This window comes from Panthera tigris, chromosome A1 (assembly GCF_018350195.1).
Source record: "Panthera tigris isolate Pti1 chromosome A1, P.tigris_Pti1_mat1.1, whole genome shotgun sequence".
Classification (NCBI taxonomy): Eukaryota; Metazoa; Chordata; class Mammalia; order Carnivora; family Felidae; genus Panthera; species Panthera tigris.
This window is the reverse complement of record NC_056660.1, coordinates 8,089,797-8,109,863: the sequence shown is the minus strand read 5'-3', so window position 1 is coordinate 8,109,863 and position 20,067 is coordinate 8,089,797. Positions and strand designations below refer to the sequence as shown.

General features: G+C 44.3%; 1 protein-coding gene across 6 annotated transcripts; it reads left to right on the top strand.

Moving 5' to 3' along the window:
• Positions 1-285: 285 nt before the first annotated feature.
• Positions 286-19,535, top strand: SLC46A3 (solute carrier family 46 member 3). Of its 6 annotated transcripts, none has more exons than XM_007074341.3 (6): positions 292-777; positions 1,191-1,403; positions 8,232-9,102; positions 10,690-10,773; positions 15,915-16,071; positions 19,166-19,535. In XM_007074341.3, the coding sequence occupies exons 2-6, from the start codon at positions 1,215-1,217 to the stop codon at positions 19,248-19,250; spliced, it is 1,386 nt and encodes a 461-aa protein (XP_007074403.1). In that variant the 5' UTR covers positions 292-777; positions 1,191-1,214; the 3' UTR covers positions 19,251-19,535. The 6 variants fall into 6 exon arrangements, with proteins under 6 accessions (XP_042846505.1, XP_007074403.1, XP_042846220.1 ...); XM_042990286.1 differs by having other exon boundaries at positions 389-476; XM_042990426.1 differs by lacking the exon at positions 292-777 and adding an exon at positions 2,496-2,715 and having other exon boundaries at positions 1,316-1,403.
• Positions 19,536-20,067: the final 532 nt, after the last annotated feature.

Below are 20,067 nucleotides of genomic sequence, written 5' to 3'. Positions count from 1 at the left end.
AGACCCAGAAATGTTCTTCCACTGCAGAGCCCTAAAGCGAGACCTCTGCGCTGCCCTACAAACAGCTCGGGCTGGCGGACGGCTGCGCGGCGCCAGGTTTAGCCTGGGGCCTCTGGGGGCGGGTTCACGGGAGCGACGTCGAGCGGACCAATCCCCGCGAGGGAGCCAGACACCGGGCCCAATCGCAGAAGAGCCAGGCAGGACAGGGACAGCCACGCCGGCGGCGACCCCGGCAGCCCGCGGCCCCGCCCTCTCGGCCGGCTGCGGTGCTCCGCGGGCGGGGGCTAAGCCTCTGTCTGGAGCCGACCGGCAGCGGGCCCACAGGCCCACCCACCGACCCGCGGACAGGCTGCCCACCGCGCAGGGAGCAGCCGCCCGTGCTCCCTGGGGCCGAGTCCGCAGGGCCACCGAGGAGCCGAGCGGGGGCTGCGCAGTGACCTGTCGCCGTCGTCACTCTGGACGCCGGAGTGCGCTCGGTTGGTTTGCTTTAAAATGAGAGCTTGAGTTTCCCCGACAGGTGCATTTGGTCGAATTCAACGGAAATTCCCCTCCCCGTCCCAGCGCGGCGGCCGGCGCAGACCCGGCCCCCGACCCAGGCGGCGGTCAGTGTCCCCGGCGCGTCCCGGGCCGCCCCAGCCTCGGGAGCACTTGCTGCTCGGCAGGCGCCCGGAGAGCGCAGGGCACCCCCTCCCCCCCAAAGAAGACAGCCCCCGGGGATTCCGGCCCCGAAAATGATCAGACCTGCGCCTAGCCTGGCAGGAAGACTGTAACCGTGGGGTGAGTTTAAACGAGAAAAAAATCCCTTTATGATCGGCAGCTGCTTTTTAAAGGCCCCCTTCCTGTCCTTGTTAACGAGCAGCAAAATAACAATAACAAACAGTTGCGCAATTATCGCGTTCCCGGAGGAACCTCATTGTTTGCCTTTTGAAAACCGGTTGGCAGTATATACAATGTGGGGACTGTGGTGAGATGATTCCAAACGAAAATGGGTGACAACTTACTAAGATTATTTTAAGGCGGTTTGAGCCCTGAAAGGTCATACTTACTCTTAAAAATAGTTAAGTACGTAGTCACCGGTTTACTGCGTACCCGATTCCAAAGTGAAAATTAATCTCTTACGAACTGCTTACTGCTTTCTGTTCCCCAGTTACTCCACAAAACTCCTCTAACTTCCCCGTTCTTTTTAACAGAATTCAACTACCTACCCAGGCAACATGAAGATTTTCTTTGTAGAACCTGCCATTTGCCTGAGTGCATTTGCTCTGACTTTGACTGCCCCACTGACAACACAGTATGTGTATAGGAGAATATGGGAAGAAACCAGCAACTACAGTTTTGTGTCGGATAGCAATATTTCTGAGTGTGGAAAAAATACAAGCAGCCCAATTTTTGCATTCCAGGAGGTAAGACATTAAAATATCCCTAAAATGTAATAAAAGGGGAATGTGTAAAGGCGTTTTTGATGAAAGAGGGCATTGCACTCATCATACGTTGATCTCTCAAGGGTCACCTTAAATGCTCCGAAATCCCAGGTCAAGAGCCTTTATTCAGTTCTCCTGTTTGAAGTTTCCTGACACCTTTAATCTGCCTCTTCTTTTTTTTATTTTTTTTATTTTTTAATGTTTATTTTTGAGAGAGAGACACAGAGTATGAGCAGGGAAGGGCAGAAATACAGGGAGACACAGAATCCCAAGCAGGCCCCAGGCTCTGAACTGTCAGCACAGAGCTTGACCCCGGGCTGGAACCCATGATCTGTGAGATCATGACCTGAGCTGAAGTCAGTTACCCCAACCGACTGAGCCACCCAGGTGTCCCTAATCTGCCTCTTCTAAGTAAAAGCCCCTTCTTCTGTGACATTGGTGCTTCTCCTTTCTTAGAAAATTTCCGCCTAGTCTCACCTCCCCAGGGGCTCTTTCCTCCTCCTCCCCCACCCCCATCCCAAAGCCTGAAAGTTGGACCACAGCCAACTGGAATGAGTACTCGGTGGTCCCAGCGGCCGGGGGAAACAGTGTTTCTGCCTTTCCCTGGCTTGCTTCCTTCCACCACCCCTCCTTCTGCCTGTACATGACCCAGTTTTCAGTGACCCCCTAAGTAGCCCATCACTGAAGACTGTGGACCTTGGGGCCAGTGTCCTTCATGGACTTGTAGGGGGCAGGCGGCAGCATTTGTCATTCATCATTCGGTGTTAGCAGATCAGCTTTGACTCCCAAGTGCCCAGGGGCAGCCGTGGGAGGCTGTCTGCGGAGGGGAGCACTCACTTTGGTTCTGAGGACACTGAAAATGTTGAGCCAGATATTACACAGCCTTACCTTCTCCCTCTCTGGCCTCCTCCCCCAATTTTTTATTTGTCTCAAACAGGAGGTACATCACCATCCGCCGGCTCCCTCAGACAGTTTTTAGCAAAGTCTACCAATGTCCAGATGCGAAGGAGATAGCATTTAGATTTGGAATTGTTCCCCCAGACGGCGGTTCTACACCTTGAACTCTTCCCCTAGGGGATATTTTGTGATGGCAAAGAGTGGCACCGCCTCACCTCTCAAAGGACAAGAAGAGTTTGGAGGAATTCAAGTCACTTGCCTAGCCGGCTCTCAGATTTTCTCCTCAGGAGAAGGGGATTCAGGTGTGACTGGGCGAGGAGTCTGAGGCCTAGAAGAAATGGCCAAGGGCCCAGAAGGAAGGCTGTGGCACTTCTGGAGGTGGCTCCCCAGGTGTCAGGTAGAACCTTGCTGGGCTGAGGCCTGGCCTTTGGACACAGCTTCTGCCGTTCCTCATTTCCATGGGAGAAATTTTCTTGGAACTGATAATTGCTGGGAAGCCATGCAGACATCAGGGTTCTGGCCTAGAGTGGGGTCGTAAAAATAGAAGGGCCAAGGGTCTCACCTGGTGGTTTTGTCTCCTGACTTTAAGAATGTTCCTTGGGGTGCCTGGGTGGCTCGGCCGGTTGAGCGTCCGACTTCGGCTCAGGTCATGATCTCACGGTCCGTGAGTTCGAGCCCCGCGTCAGGCTCTGTGCCGACAGCTGGGAGCCTGGAGCGTGCTTCGGATTCTGTGTCTCCCTCTCTCTCTGCCCCTCCCCTGTTCATGCTCTGTCTCTCTCTGTCTCAAAAATAAATAAACGTTAAAAAAAAAATTTTTTTTTAATAAAAAAAAGAATGTTCCTATATATATATTATATATCTTATATATAATAAATATATAAATAAATATATATATTTTATAAATATTATATATTTATATTAATAAATATATGAATATATAATTCTATATATTTATATATTATATATATAAACTCCCAGGGAGTGAAAAGGTTCAGTAGGCTCATCAGTTTCTATATTGGATTCCATGCTTTCCTACAGCAGACACCTGGGAGCAGTGGGAGGGACAGAGGGGGAGAGGACTTGAATGTGTGGACAAGTCTGCTGCCCTTGCCCTCCCAGAGTGAGGGGAGACAGGCCGTGGTTCAGTCACCTTGGTGGCCTCTGTGACTGTGCAGGTGATGAGTACTGGCCGCCTCTGGCCTTACCCAGCTGCTGAGAGGCCCCCACTGCCCAGAGCAGTGGTCTCATTTTGAAAATTTCTGCCCAGTGTTTAATTGTTGTTTCATTAATTGTTTTTTAATGAGATTAATATTCAAGAAAACATAGTGCCCTAGATCCCTTCTCTTAAAGTTGGTACTCTAGAGCTACAGATGCTTTTTCTCAGATTGGGGAACTAGAAAGCATGACTGTCCCCACCCACAATTGGGACAGGGCGGGCAGGCCACTCGCTTTTTGCTCCTTAGGTCACAGGAGCATTTTTGCTTCCCAGGAGGCACCCCCATCTCCTTCAGCATTTCCCTCTGGCCCCTTTTCTGGATACTGTTCCTGCTCAATATAAGAATATTCTCTTACCCTTATTTTTATTTTTTTAATGTTTCTTTATTTTTGAGAGAGAGACACACGCAAAGTGCAAGTGAGGGAGGGGCAGAGAGAGGGAAACAGAGAATCCGAAGCAGGCTCCAGGCTCCGAGCTGTTGGCCCAGAGCCTGACGTGGGGCTCGAATTCACAAACAGTGAGATGGTGATCTGAGCTGAAGGCGGACACTTCACTGACTGAGCCACCCAGGCGCCCCTCTCTTACCTTTAAATCCAAGGACAAATGTTCCCTGTTTCAGGACCTTCCTTCTCAATTCCCAGCTCTGCTGGGGGTGGGTGCTGGGCACTTGCTGACTTAAAGAAATTGAGGGGTTTGAGAATTGTTCTTGTAACCCTAAAAATAAAATGTCATAGGACACACAGAGTCAGTCCTGAATAAAACAAAGGATTTTTTTCAGTTCAAATTTTTCTTTGCCACCCCCCCAAAAGACCAATTATTTGTAAGAAGAGTGCATAATACAATAGTGTATTGAACTTCTTACTGTGATACCATATTTATTTATCCTTCTATATAACAAATACACAGACACAGACACATGTATTGGAATGCAAGATAATAATACGAATTTCAGGGTATAGATAGAAGAATAAACTAAGCTATTTCACTTATACTTAACATTTTGAAACTCTATATGAATGAAAAGTCTTATTTTTCAACCTAGTAGGGTCAAATATATATAGACATATAAATATAAATACATATAAATATTCATCTAACCTACTTTCCAAATCTTTGAGTTTTCTGAGTCTTGTGACTATAAGATGCACCTACATACTTCTCTTGAGCAAGATTCATCTCTAAAGGGCCTCTTAACAAAATGGCAAGGCTGTGGGAAGGACACTCTCGGCTAAAGCAGAAGAGGTAGGGAATTCTAAGCATGTTTGTTGACTTGTGTGGAGGAAGGAATTTTGAAGCCCCTTGCCATCCTCTCCTTCCCAGGTGAAACGACTGGTTTTGAGGTGCTAAACTGGCCACTTTGGTCTCTTCTCTTCAAGTGCTATCAAGACAGGGACCCTGCTAGTTGAGGGGGCAAGTTGGTGGCAACCAGATCGTGAAATTGTTCTTATTCAGTAATTTACTTATAACCCTTTTAATAACTAACACAGTCCCTTATTACCAGCAGATAGAGAATGTCTTCTACTCAATTGTAATTACTATATATACTACAGCCTATGGAATTGTGACTCTTTGAAAATTGATATTCCTTTCCTTAATGTAATTTACACTTGTCTCAGTACATTGTGCTTCTGTTCGGTCTTTTTTTTTTTTTAGTTTTATTTCAAAGTTTATTCTGAGAGAGAGTGTGTGAGTGTGCGTGCACGAGTGAACGGGTGGGAGAGAGAGAGGACCCCAAGCAGGCTCCACGCTGTCCGTGCAGAGTCAGGCACAGGGCTCGAACTCATGAACTGAACCGTGAGATCATAACCTGAGCTGAAGTCAAGAGTCGGATGCTTGAGCCACCCTGTTCAGTCTTGTAGAAGACATAGCCCTTTTTACTCTGATTTCTTCCATTTGCCCTTATCTAATTATGATTCTCCAGAGTTTAAAAGGAACAGATTGCAGATGAGGAGAGAAGTCTGCGTAAGAGGTTGGGTTAGAAAGAAGACCAGATATGGGGGAGGGGTGGGAATGGGAAGAGGAATCCCAAACTGGAATAGCTGGTTGAGAAGCGGATTAGAAAATGATTGTTTGATTTACTTCTTTATTCGGTAAATATTTACTTGATGGCTTTTATAACCGTGGAGCTACAACGGTGTGCACAAGAAGCCTGCCCTAGGGGCGCCTGGGTGGCTCAGTCGGTTGAGCGTCCGAGTTCGACTCAGGTCACGATCTCGCGGTCCGTGAGTTCGAGCCCCGCGTCGGGCTCTGGGCTGATGGCTCGGGGCCTGGAGCCTGCTTCCGATTCTGTGTCTCCCTCTCTCTCTGCCCCTCCCCTGTTCATGCTGTGTCTCTCTCTGTCTCAAAAATAATAAAATAAACATTTAAAAAAAAATTTTTTAAAAAGAAGCCTGCCCTAGTAAAAATGAAACTACCAGAGTTGATTAAGCATGAACTTATAGTAGGGTCTCTGCGGTGTGCCTTATGTTGCCATGCTGACTTTAAATCTCACACTCACAACAGCCTGCAAGACAGGGACTCTTCATACCCCCCTCTTGTCAGATGAAGCTATAGGGATAAATAATTCGGTCGGCATCACACGCAGCTAGCGCGTCACCTGTTTTATTTGCTTATTCACTGGTACAACCAGTATCTGTGGGGCACCCTGTGAAGCACTTGGTTGGAATCCGTGACGATGTGGCAAGGAAGACCGCGTGCCCGCCCTCCCAGAGCTTAGTGGTAGTGGAGAGGGCACACGGTGAGCAGCTCCATTAAAGTAACCCACCCTGTGGGGGTGGGGCAAGTCTCTAAAGAAAACTGTAGCCAGATAAGGGCATGGAGCCCTGGGTGGGGGTTGATGGGGTTGCTCTGGATGGCTCACAGAAGGCTTCTGAGGAAGTGACTTTCGAATTGAGGAAGTGAGCCGTGTGGTCATCGCCAAAGGAACAGCACGTACAAAACAAGCGAATGAGCGTGGAGTGTCTGAGGAATGCATGTGGCTGAGGGGAGCCGAGAGGCAGACCTGAAATCACAGAAGTCATGATATCGCCGCCCGCACTGTGGCAAGGAATTCGGATTTATTCCACTGTCAGGAAAGCCACCGAGGGATTTTGGGTGGAGGAGTAACATGAGCTGGTTGGTGTGTGTTTTCAAAAATCACTCTAATTGCTACGTAAAGAACGGGCTCCTTCTGAATCTATATCCATCTGACTCCAGAGCTCTTAATCGCTACACAAAAAAGTGCAACTGAAGAATGATAATGGCCAGATGAGAAGGTTCAACGGGAGAGATTACATCTGTTTGGGCATTTCAGGCAAATCCAAGTTGGACTTGACTAAGGCCTGTGCCTGTAACGGCGCATTTGGGGAGGGAGTGGAGATCATGCTGAAGAGTGGGGTCGGACCGCCTCTGGGTGGCCTAACATAACGGACACGGAAAGCGTGAGCTTTCTGTGGCAGGCAGAGGGCTAATAAGCAGGTGCGAGACGTGCCACTAGTGTGTTTTGGCAAGCCGCTCCCACCATTGGGGTGTGTGATCCACCAAGTGACGAGGCTGGGTCATAGACCGAGTTGAAGAGAGGGAAAGCAAGGTGCCCGGGGAGTCCTGGTGAGCGCTAGGAGCCCTGTGCTTCCGGTGGCAGTGATGGGACCGGAAAGAGGCAGAGGTCACGAGAAGCACCGGGTGCTGGCAGGCATGGGTGAAGGGAAAGGCCAGAAACAGAGATGACTGGAGCTTTGAGTCTTAGTGACGACAACACTTCCTGGTAACGGGAAGTTACTTGCGTTATATGGATATATAAAAATCAACACGGGCTCACTCTTTTAAAAGATCATTAATTTCAGTACTTGATTTTTCTGTGTGGTTCATCAGTTGTTCTAGGGTGCTTTCTAAATATTACATGAATCCGTCTGTTTTTAAAAATGAGTTTAGTAATCCCTGTTATAAAAATGGCACATACTCTGTATAAAACTTGGAAAATACAGAGAGAGGTGGCAAACAGAAATCACCCCAAATGCTCTCCCCCAAACAACCAGTGCAGCGCCTGTAACATCTTGCAGCCTGTGTGTGCCCCCGGGTGTGTTGGCTTGGAGAAGCTGGATTTACCTTCCTCCTCAGTTCATGGCGTGCTACCATCCGTCTTCGTCAGTGCAAAGCTTCTCTTGGGGTTTTATCTTATTTTTTAGTAAGGGAAGAAAGAAACTGGAAGAAACGTATTTGTGGAGACACATGTGAAAAAAGCAACTGAGTGCCTCCTAAATAAAGGTCTATCGAGTACGACATTTACACGTGATATTCATTGCCTTTTAAGTAGACACAAGGATCTGTCACGGGAAAGGGTGTTGCTCTTGCTTGACAACAGTGGTCATGATCTCCGTGCTAGCTGTTCACAGAAGAAAGAAATATCCTTATATGGCCAGTCCCAGAAGTCTTGGGGTCTGTGGATCCTCTATATAAGACAGACACACCGCAATACCCAATTTTCTTTTTATGAAAGTCCCCACCACGGTACTTGAATATTCTGACTGAGCTTTGATTCCTGCGTCACCTCTTGTTATTTGCTTTGTGAACTGGATGAAGATTCAGGCTGTGTCAAACCCATGCTGCAGAGATTCCTTGTTGGCGACGTACTGGAAAAAAGAAAAGCACGCACTGTGATATTTTCATGCATGTTGTCTATATCTCTATAAACACATCGTCTTCTTTTTGTTTCTTTGCAGGAAGTTCAGAAGAAGGTGTCTCTCTTTAATCTGCAGATGGACATAAGTGGGCTAATTCCTGGTCTAGTGTCTACGTTCATACTTCTGTCTCATAGTGATCATCGAGGACGGAAATTCCCTTTGATTTTGTCTTCCGTTGGCGCTCTTGCAACCAGTGTTTGGCTCTGTGTGCTCTCCTACTTTGCTTTTCCAGTCCAGCTTCTGATTGCATCTACCTTCATCGGTGCACTGTGTGGCAATTATACCACATTTTTAGGGGCCTGTTTTGCCTACGTAGTTGATCAATGTGTAGAACAGAAACAAAGAACAATTCGAATAGCTATAATTGACTTCATACTTGGACTTGTCACTGGATTAACGGGACTGTCTTCTGGCTATTTTATCAGAGAACTAGGTTTTGTGTGGTCCTTTTTCATTATTAGTATGGCTCTTGCTGTTAACTTGATTTATATTTTATTTTTTCTTGGCGATTCATTGAAAGAATCTTCGTCTCCGAATGTTGCCATATCATGTAGTGAAGGCTTTAAAAACCTATTTTACCGAACTTACATGCTTTTTAAAAATGCTTCCGGTAAGCGACGGTATTTTCTCTGTTTGTTACTTTTTACAATGATCACTTATTTTTTCGTGACAATTGGCATTTCCCCCATTTTTATCCTTTATGAATTGGATTCCCCACTCTGCTGGAATGAAGTCTTTATAGGTTATGGATCGGCTCTGGGTAGCATTACCTTTTTCAGTAGTTTCCTAGGAATATGGCTTTTTTCTTACTGTATGGAAGACATTCACATGGCCTTCATTGGAATCTTTACCACCATGGCAGGAATGGTCATGACTGCTTTTGCCAGAACGACATTAATGATGTTTTTAGGTAAGATACAAAATGTAGCCTTAGAACTAACCATGTATTTGATGTTTATATAAAATGAATTTAGTCTGCTGGGTGAGAAACTTTTAGTTTAGTTTAACATTCTCTATTTAACGCATTCTAGTTCAATTAAGGCACTTTGCCAGGAAGTGAAAGCCAATTGGTTTAAAAAACATTAATGATTAACCACAATTTTCTAAATTTGCATACTTGCCAAAAAATTGTTTTGAGAAGCATTCTTCTTGTGAGTCAATTCTTCAATAGAGCTTTTTGCCAACTTGAATATTTCTTAAAGTGCTGCTAAGAAGACTACTTTCCATAAAACTTTTTAAAAATTATTTTTTAAGATTTTATTTTTAAGTAATCTCCACATCCAACGTGGGGCTCACTCACAACCCCAAGATCAAGAGTCATACGCTCCACTGGCTGAGCCACCAGGCGCCCCATAAGAAGTAAAGATCATTACATAAAATAAACTCAAAAGATTTATAAAATTCACATTTGTTGAATATATTCAAGAAGAAAATTCTTTAAGACAGGGTTTTGCAAATTGGTCATTCCGTCAATTGGCTTTTGATAAATCATTTTTTGGCAAACTGGACTACCTCCTCAACTACCTACCCCACAGGTGGTTTCTGTAGGGCTTGAGTGAGATGCTGCCTTTGAAAGAGCTAAGGGATCTGTCAAGTGGGACCTTAGGAAAGGTCCGATTTCATCTTTTTCTACAAAGCCACTGCCAACCTCTTGCTACCTTGCAGGGAAGCAGGGTGACCAAAGAGAATCAGGTTTAATGTCCATCTATATGGCACCAGGTGATCTTAAGCAAATTCCGTAAGTACTCAGGGCCTTCATTTATTCAAATGTAAAATGGGCACAGTAGTACCTAATTCAGAGGGTTACAAGAATATTAGAAGAGATCACTGTAAAGCACTTAGCACAAGGCCTTGTGTTCAGTAAATGTCGGTTCTCCCTGTCTCCCTTAGAATTGCCAAGGTCAAGTAAGTTGATATATGTGTGAAAACTTTAACATCATCTGCAAAAATAATCTATTACTGTTTTGTCAAAGAACTAGAAATGCTACTATTAGGGGTCATAATTTAAGAGGAGAGGTGATCTGGGCTCATAAAATGATTCAGCACAAAGATGAACAAGCAGAAAGATAACCACTTTCTCGATAAGTGAGTCAATATACTAAAAGCATGCTGACACTAAGAATGTCAAGTCTAAGGAAGCAAAACCAGAAAATACATGAAGAAAGCTAAATCACAACTTGCTGAACGAGAGGTCACTGTAATAATCAGGGAAATAGCACATCAGTCCCAATCGCAGTTCTAATCCCAAGGACCTAAAACCTCCATGAACTCTTATTCTTACTCCCGGAATAACAAAGTAAAGTAACCTTTAGCTGACCCATCTATAGTGTATCTTAAGTCATGAGACAGAAGTCTACAATTAATTAATTCAGTCCTTGGATGCAATGAGGTAGGATGCTTATAGAAAAGGACATAGTCAGAAAGAAAGTATTTCACATTTAAAATTGGCCATTCGTCTTCTGACTTGGCCAGTGATTTCCCACCATTTCTCTTACAGTCAGGTTGCCATTCCTTTTCACGATCGTGCCGCTCTCTGTTCTACGGTCCATGATGTCAAAAGTGGTTCGTTCTACTGAACAAGGTGAGTTTAATTTGCTTAATGAATATAATGAGTTTACAATCTGTTTCAGCTGAAATCTATGGACAACCAATGTTTGATTCTTCTGAATATTCTACAACACTTTTTTTGTTCAGAACGCCTTTTGAATTAAGTGGTAAGCAAATTCTGTGTTCGGTAGAGGTTTATGTTCAGGCAGGGGTGCCCTGCCCAGGGTCTCCCGCTTTAGAAGGCTTGCATCTAGCCAGGCCTTGCCTCAAGAGGAGAGGAGTGCTCAGGGCCCAGGCAGATGCCCACCCGGGAGCTCACAACACCTCCCCCTTCTAGACTATACTCTGGGTATCCGGGACCCATAATTCCCAGCCAAACAGTTTTGGGTTCGTGTCTTTGAGTGCCTGGGTGGTCCTCTTCCTCAGACCCTTTCTCCTGAGGGTAGACCGTGTGTTCCCCTCTAGACCAAAGGGGTAGCCGAGCCATCACTCTTCATAGAACTAGCCCAACCTTGGCATTGCAGAGTGGGGTGTGTACAGCCATGTGTAAATGATCCTTTCTGAGCAGGATGGAGCGAGAGATAGAACACAGCGTGGGCGGACTGCACCCTGCAGCTGGGGACTGAGGGCCAAGGGCCAGCTAGCTCGGCCAGTGCTGCCATGTTCCTCCACAGAACTCCAAAGAGTCTGAGAATTCGGAGTCTGTGTCTGACCTTCCAAATCATCGTGAAGGTATAGAAGGCATATTTCTCAGAGCGGGTAGTTGAAACATAGCTTACTGAACAGTTTGTTCATTAGAACTGTAACTCACAAATACTTACAATATAATATATAGGCTTCTAAGTGTATTCTTACACTGGACCCCACAAATGTTAGGGCTGGGCCTGAATTAGAATCCTAGCAAAAACAGGATCCCACTCAGCTGGTTCCATAGCGACTTTCATGAAGTCCAAGCAGTATGGCGGAGTGGGCAGTGGAGAAGGCACCCAGAGAAGGTGGCCCAAAGAGGGAGCAGAGACAACACACTACAAGCTTTCTCTCCACCTTCATCTCGTTGACCAAGTGCAACAGAAAGTCAGATTAGCAAGGAGATCCACGTCATTCGATAGGAGCAAATCTATCAGCCTCCCAAGCACAGAGCAGGACACAGGAGATCAAACAGCTGAAGTGGGAGGGCAGAGAATAACCAATACAAAAGGACAACAAAATTAAATTTCTAGTTAGAACTAGTTACTAGTTAGATATTAGGCATATCTGTACCATGTGAATATTGTTAGATTTTGGAGCTTTCTTTTGTTTCATGCCTCAGCCTGGTGCAGACATTCATATTAATTGTTGATGGACCATTCATATCTAGGCTGCTGTATTTATAGCAGTTTAGTCAACACTAAACTGCTAATTCAGTGCCTTTAAAAATATATTTCTTGATTCTCTTCGACCCATGTCACTGTATATGCACACAGCTGCTTATAGATTATGTAATGATGACTGACTGGAAAACCACTTAGGAATATAAAAATTTGTAACTGTAATATGTAAAAATATACCTGCTTCTTTGGGTTACAATGGTTTCTTAGGTATGACACCAAAAGCACAACAACAAAAGAAAAATAGATAAATTAGACTTTATCCAAATTAAGAGCTTTTGCACTTTAAAGGACACCATCCAGAGAGTGAAAAGACAAGCTACAGAGTGTGAGAACATATGAGTAAATCACATGTCTAATAAGGAACTTGGGAGGTGGGGGAGGGGAATGGATGAAATAGGTAAGGAGGATTAAGAATACACTTATCTGGATGGGCACTGAGTAGTATATGGAACCTACTGGATCACTGTATTGTACACCTGGGACTATTATGACACTGTGTGTTAACTACACTGGAATTAAAAAAAAAAGAAAAAACCAAAAGACAACCCAACTATATAGGCAACAGATTTGAATAGACATCTCTCCAAAAAGCTGTACAAATGGCCAAGAATTATATGAATAAATGCTCAACATCATTAGCCTTCAGGGAAATGCAAACCAAAACCACAGTGAGACCCACTGGGATGGCTGAAATGGAAAGACCACAACAAGAGATGGTCAGGATGTGGAGAACCTGGAACCCTTCTACACCGCTGGTGGGAACATAAAACGATGCACCCGTTTTGCCAAAACAGTTTGGTAGCTCCTCGGAAAGTTAAATAAAATTCCCTTAGGACTCAGCAATTCCATTCCTAGAAATAGAATGGAATTGAAATCCCAAAAGAAATGAAAACATATGCCCACAAAAAACCCTGCACACAAATGTTCACAGCAGCATTATTTATAGTAGCCAAAAAGTAAAGACAAATGTAAATGTCCATGAACTGATGAATGGATCGATGCCATGTGGTATATCGGCCCAATGAAATATTATTTGGCAAGAAAAATAAAGTACTGATGATACCCACTACCCCATGGATGAACCTTGAAATCATTGTGGAAAATGAAGAAGCCCGACACAAAAAGGTCACACATTGTCGTATAAATACTCCATTTATGTGAAACGTTCAGAAAAGGCAAACCCGTGGAGACAGAAATCAGGTAAGTGCTGTCCAGGGCTGGAGAGAGAGGGAGTACTTGCTAAGGGGTACGGTTTCTTCTGGGGCGAGGCTGCGCAGCTCCGTTAACTGTGCAGTTTAAAGGGGTGAGTTCTAGGGCGTGTGAATTATACCTCAGTAGAGCTGTTCAGGAGAAAAAGAAACATCTACCTGCTTCACAACTTGGAGCTAAAAGACACTTCTCAGAGTGCCTGGCTTGTTTTGGTTTTTATTTGGTGTAGTCTACTTTACAAAGGCTATTTAAAGTGACACTTTAAAGTGTTTTGTTTTTTGGATTTTCACTGAGGATGCCTTTTGCTGATGTCAGAGTTTCCCTACTGAGTATATTCTGGTCCTGCATTACTTTTTTAAAAACGGGATATCTTCGTGAAAATGTTATGTGCTTTAAGGTGATCGGAGGAGAAAGGAAGTGCCACAGAGGTTTTCATGAGTCTCTCAGTATCCCCATCATCTTGAATGAGAAAGGAGAGGAAACTGGATTGTTTCGGAATCTCTGTGCTCCATACGGCCGTGAAACTCCCAGCTAAAGCCACCCTGGACTACCTCTTGCCTCGCTGCTCCCTGCGCACTCTTTGTGATTACTTGGAACACTGGAAAAACACACTCGACTTTTGAAACCTACCGGATTAAGAAAAAGTATAGATACGAAACAATGGGCTGATGACTTAATCCAGTTTATCTCTGGTGACTGTGACACAAGTTGAACTGCTCGAGAAAGTTGAGCGACAAGTGAACCCTACCGTGTCACAGGATGGCTGTTTATGCCAGACACACGTACCACCTGGCCAGCTTTCTGTCAAGAATCGAGTTAGGTCATTGCAAAACAGGACTACCTCTGTCCAGTCTGTCCTCCATGGCACTGTGCCTGGATGTAGCAAGGGATCAGAAATATAAGAAGATAATCGCACAGACAGGTAGGAGAACTTCCTCCCAAGTGAACTGACTTCATGTTTTATTATAAATCATGGAGGCAGCAGGTCTGTGTACTACTTGCTGATTGGTAACTGGGCTGTTGAATGAAGCTTTTTTTCATTCATTCGACAAATACGGGTTAAACATCTTCCATGTGCCAGGACAGACAGGCCCTGGGACACAGCAGTAAACAGAGTAGATGTGCACTTGGCATGAACAGAGCTTTCGTTTTAGTCAAAAGAAGACATGTACGTGAAAACACAGTATTCTTCAGAGATATGTTTATGTTTTATGAACATGTGACCTGTCATTCAGTGAAGAATTAGAAGCCACGTACGAGAAGATGTATACCGGGGTAAAAAGTCTCAGTAGATAAAAACCCATATGCCACACGGTCTACAAGACTAAGACCACGGGGAAAATTAAAACACGGACAGCGTAAGCCATAATCTGGTTACGAAAGGTGACCCTCATGCTTGCCTTTTCCTTCTCACCAGTCCATCAAATACAGTTATTTACATGATTTGCATTGTTTGTAGAAAAAATACATCACAACTTCTCATGGAAAAGTAAACTTGGCAAAGCAGGGAACAAGCACAACGGCTTAATGATAGAGTCCGCCAAAGCCACGTAGGGACTTCTACCGGGGACATCAAGAAGAGCGGGAAAACCAGGACAAAGTTTTTCATCTGGTGATGCCAAATAGGGCAAAGAGGAAGACAAGTACATCGAGATGACCCGCCTGTCCTTTAGAGGTTTAACTGCTCAGTCAGCGTGGTCTTGGATTGCAGACAGAACGAAACATTGGCAGAATTTGTGCCCCCTTTTCTCGGATTATGAACTTGGACTGACCACGCAGCCACCCTACGCTCCTCGAACGATGCTCCAGGGCCTGCCCTCGACCAACCGTGGTAGGTGGGCAGGGGTGCCGGGCAGTGGCGGGATCCCCGCTCACTCAGTCTTGTGAGCCACCTCAGCGTGGAAGCCGTTTCAGGCAGGGAAGGCAGAAAAGACTCACTTCGCATCAAACCATGGCATAACTAGAGCACAGACAGTTACTTGAGGAGTCACACAAAGGAACCTTGTGGCTGCTCAATTTGCCGGCACTTTGGAGGGAGGGATCCAGTCCACGCTGCAGAAAGCATATGCCATCCTCTGTCTTTGTCTGCAGCTGTCACTTTTGGCAGATCTGAGAAGCAGATGAAGAGGATTGCTTTAACTCAGAAGGCTCCTCGGGTGGGACCTTTGCTCGTAGGAGCCACCTGCACATAGGAGGTGTGTCACAGATGTCCCCAGCTTGGGGACTGAGAGTGGGAAATAAGCTTGAACGTCAGGGCTATGTAGTTGTGGCTATGCCTGCGGCTGTTCAGGGACAGGAGACTGTGGGTTTCAAATGTGTCCGCTGTCGTTGCCTTTTACCTTTGCCCTACCGACATCGGAACTATTGTGTTTTCACCTTCCGTCACATCAAGTCCAGGTAGACCTCATGATCTCAGTTTCTCCACCTGCAAAAATGGGTTACTGACTTCTCAGGGATTTGGAGGAAATAGCTTTCATTCACCAAGCAGTGCCCCGTGTTTGTTTTTTCCAGGGAGTAAGTTTTCTCCCTTTGTTCTGTTCGTTGTTTTGTCACGAAGCCATTTCTTTTTCTCCTTCCACACCCTGACCCCAAACAGGTACCCTGTTTGCTTGCATCGCCTTCTTAGAAACGCTTGGTGGTGTCACTGCAGTTTCTACTTTTAATGGAATTTATTCAGCCACTGTCGCCTGGTACCCAGGCTTCACCTTTCTGCTGTCTGCCGTTCTCTTACTAATTCCAGCCATCAGTCTATGGTAGGTAATTATTTTCAACCGTTTTGTCAGAGGATAGCTGGATTAAATGAATTCCCTAACCTCACTAGTAAAATTACATAGATCTGTTAAAGTTGTTTAAAAAAAAAAAAAATTCAACTGGGTAGCTTTTAAAGATCTAATTGGCTCCACTGGTTGATTCACGAACCAGGCGGCCTCCCATCTAAGTAGAGCGGGGCTCTGAGGAGCTGTGCCAACTGGAAGGTTTTCATAGGAAAGAGGGTGGGTCGTGAAGTTATTAGCAGAGGAGAAGAAATAATTATTTCAGGCAGAGTCACCTTCCCTTAGGGAGAAGGGCAGGGGTCTTATTAGGGTGGATGACCTCATCGTTCTCTGGGGGATGGAAAGGGCCCAAGTAGCAGGCTCACCGGTGCTGATCAGAGAACTCCTGGCTTGACTGGTGAAGACGAGCCTCGGGGGTTGGCTGGGAGTGCAGGTAAGTTACATGTGAAGTCCAGGTTTGATGAGGTGGCCTAATGGAAACCACGTGGGGCCTGTGGTTTTCTTTTGAACGAAGTTTTGCCCCAGAATGTACTTTTCTCAGTAACTTTTAGACATGAGGACATCTATTGATAATGTTGAAGACTTAAGAAGAAAGAGACAATGACAAGGCTCACCATTACTAAGAGAAAGAAAGATTGGGTCAGACTCTGAATAGCCACCCCCTGTCTCTTTAGATATGAACCGATTAAATCAGCATCCAAGAATATGCATGTGTATGCGTATGTGTGTGTATGTATATATATTCATATTCAACTATGATTTCCTAGAGTATAATATCCCCTGGGGGGTCAAAGATTCCTATAAGAAAACAGACTAATATGGAGTCTTGGGCTGATGACAAGAGCAAATAGTGTGCACTGAATATCAAGAATTTTCTTTGAAGAATGTTGGCTTATTTAGTGACTCCCTTTTTAAAAAAAGTGGTTTTTTTAACGTTTATTTATTATTGAGGGACAGAGAGACACAGAGCGTGAGCAGGGGAGGGGTTGGGAGAGGGGGAGACACAGAATCCGAAGCAGGCTCCAGACTCCATGCTGTCAGCACAGAGCCCAACGCGGGCCTTGAACCCACGGACTGTGAGATCATGACCTGAGCCAAAGTCAGTTGCCCAACCAGCTGAGCCACCCAGGTGCCCCCAATGACTCCCTTTTTAAATGTAAATATCCAAATAAATACAAAGTACCAAATTCTATTTATGAATAGTACATAGAATAAAAAGACCAGAGTCATACACATAACAAGTATTTCTTTCTTCCTTTGCCTTTCAGTTAACAAAAAGTGTAATCTAACTAGACAAGCGGTTGCCGAAATGGCCAAGCAAAGAGAGTGAACACGTTCTATGGGGCCAACGCACTGGGCCGAGAGCTCTTTGCCCTTTCCTTGCGGGGCTTTGCCCAGTCTGCACGGCTGAGAGCACAGTGCAGTGACAGTGCAGTGACAGTGCAGTGACAGGGGTCAGTAGGAGGTGGAGCACAGCACATCTCTGCTTTCTCCTGAGCACTGGTGGGGGGGGGGGGCGCGGGGTGAGTAAGGAAAGTACCTACGTGCACAGGCCTTACCCGTTCTACCAAGACTGTGACCTCCTTGAAGGGCTGCCCTACGTCTTAATCATAGTAGGACCTCATTACATAATGTCTCTCTATGTAATTTTCATACCTAGATCTGTGTAAGACAGACTACAGTACTATTTACAGTTCCTCTGTGATTCTGATGAAAAGTGATTTTTACTAGATGTCTTTTTAAAAAGAGACTCCACCTGTTGAACCAGCAAAATTAAAAATACATGCTGTGCTATATAGTAAATGATGAGACAGTCTTCCGCATTGCTTGCAGGAGTGTTATTTGGCAGGATCATCTTTGGAAAGCAATTCATAAACATGTATCAAAAGCTTTTTTAAGAAGTTCGTAGTATTTGACCCAGTGATTCCTTTTAGAAGCACATCCTAAGGAAATGATCGGTAATATCAAAAATTTATGTACAGTTAACTCTGAACAGCACAGGTCTGAACTGCATGGATTCACTTACATGCAGATTTTTTTTCTATATATGCAGAACTATAATATACTTTCTCTTATGACTTTAATGCCATTTTCTTTTCTCTGGCTTTATTATAAAAATACAGCATATAATCCTTATGACATGCCAAATATGTGTTGATAGACTGTTTTTTGTTACTGGTAAAGCTTCTGGTCAATGGTAGACTATTAGTAGTTAAGTTTTTAGGGAGTCAAAAGTTATATGCGCATTTCCAACTACATGGGGCGTTCAAAGGTCAACTGATACAAAGTTTATGAAGACAAAAACATTTTTTAAATGACCAAAAGAGAATGATTAAATAAATGATCGTGCATCCATACCATATCACGAAAAATAAAAAGAATTAGGGAGTAGAAAATGGGTAATTTGTATTCTTCATATATTCATACATATCTGTTAATGAACATATACACAGCTAGATAAAAGATAGTTTTGCTTTCAATAATGCTTCTAATGTAAATGTAGATGGTCTCCTGAGATTTTTTAACCCTATACCGTTCAATATTTTTAAAAAGTTAAATGCTTATTTTTTATTAAAGTTTATTTATTTGAGAGAGGCAGAGACAGTGCGAGTGGGGGAGAGGCAGAGAGAGAGGGAGAGAATCCCAAGCAGGCTCTGCACTGCCAGCACCTGAGCCGAAACCAAGAGTCGGACTGAGCTACCCCAAGCACCCCCAAATTAACATGTTTTTTAAGTTCCAGGTGTCTTCTTGTCCCAGCTTCAGTTATAGGTATTGGACATGAACTTCAGCCACACCTACAGTTATAACTACTTTTTTGTGGACTATAGAAACTAAACAGTGGGATGGATGGACATTTCAGGGATCCGGAAGAGAAAAGAACTGTAGATTGTTTATTATTTTCAGAATGCTCTGCCTAGCAAGTCAGCTGCACTCGAAGTGCCAGTATGTTCCTTCTGTGTATAATTTGCACAATTTATTGCAAGCCATGTAACCAGGGGGAAGTTGGAATATAGATTATTTATTTATGTATTGCTTTGGTCACAATTGCAGAATGTCTTGTTTGCTTTTGCAGCATCGTCAAGTGCACCAGCTGGAACGAGGGAAGCTATGTACTTCTTACACAAGAGGAACCCAGTGAAGACACTTCAGACAGCTGATCGTGATTTAAAAAAAATAATTGGACACACACATTATACACTCGGACTTCCGAGGACTGTAAACTAGTTCCATAATCAATAGTTCATAAATAATCAATGCTACATGCCCTTTCTTCTCAACTGAACAGTGAGAGAAACGGCCCCTGGCTCTAGCTTCTTACAGTACCATGCACTTTGAGCACTTTATGAATATTCTGCGATGGAGTCCCATAGATAGAACAAATCTCAAAACACTTCCCACTTCTGGATTTGGGAAAGAAACGGAAACGTCACAGTCTAAAGGGATTAAGAAACTTAACACAATCAAAAGCAATAATCTCCCTGACATACTCCAGCCTCTCACCCTGGGACCAAGGAGAACTCTATACCTCAGTTTCTTCATCTGCAAAATGGGTTTCTGACCTCTCAAAGATTTTGAAGGCATCACTGTTCAAAATTATGATGAATCATTCTCTGATAGGAAAATAACGGTAGAAGCTTCAAACAATTCTAGTACAGTCACACCTCTGCTTGGATAATGCTTTGTTTTACAGAGCCCATCAAGGTTCTAGGGACCGTGAAAGTTTCTAAGAGATGCAAAAACCTTAAAATGGAAGCACTTTAGAGGAGACATATTTTCACTTTTCCTAATACGTGTCATCAGTGACAGGTATGTTAGTGTTTATATAGGTGACACAGGGGTGACTGGAAAAATACTGTAAATAAAATTTTTTATAAAGAAACGTAAACACTGAGCAAGCAGCCAATCATGAGGTAATGTTACAGAGCCAATATTCATTCCTTATTTTTATCCAGGGATATCCATATCTTACTGCCT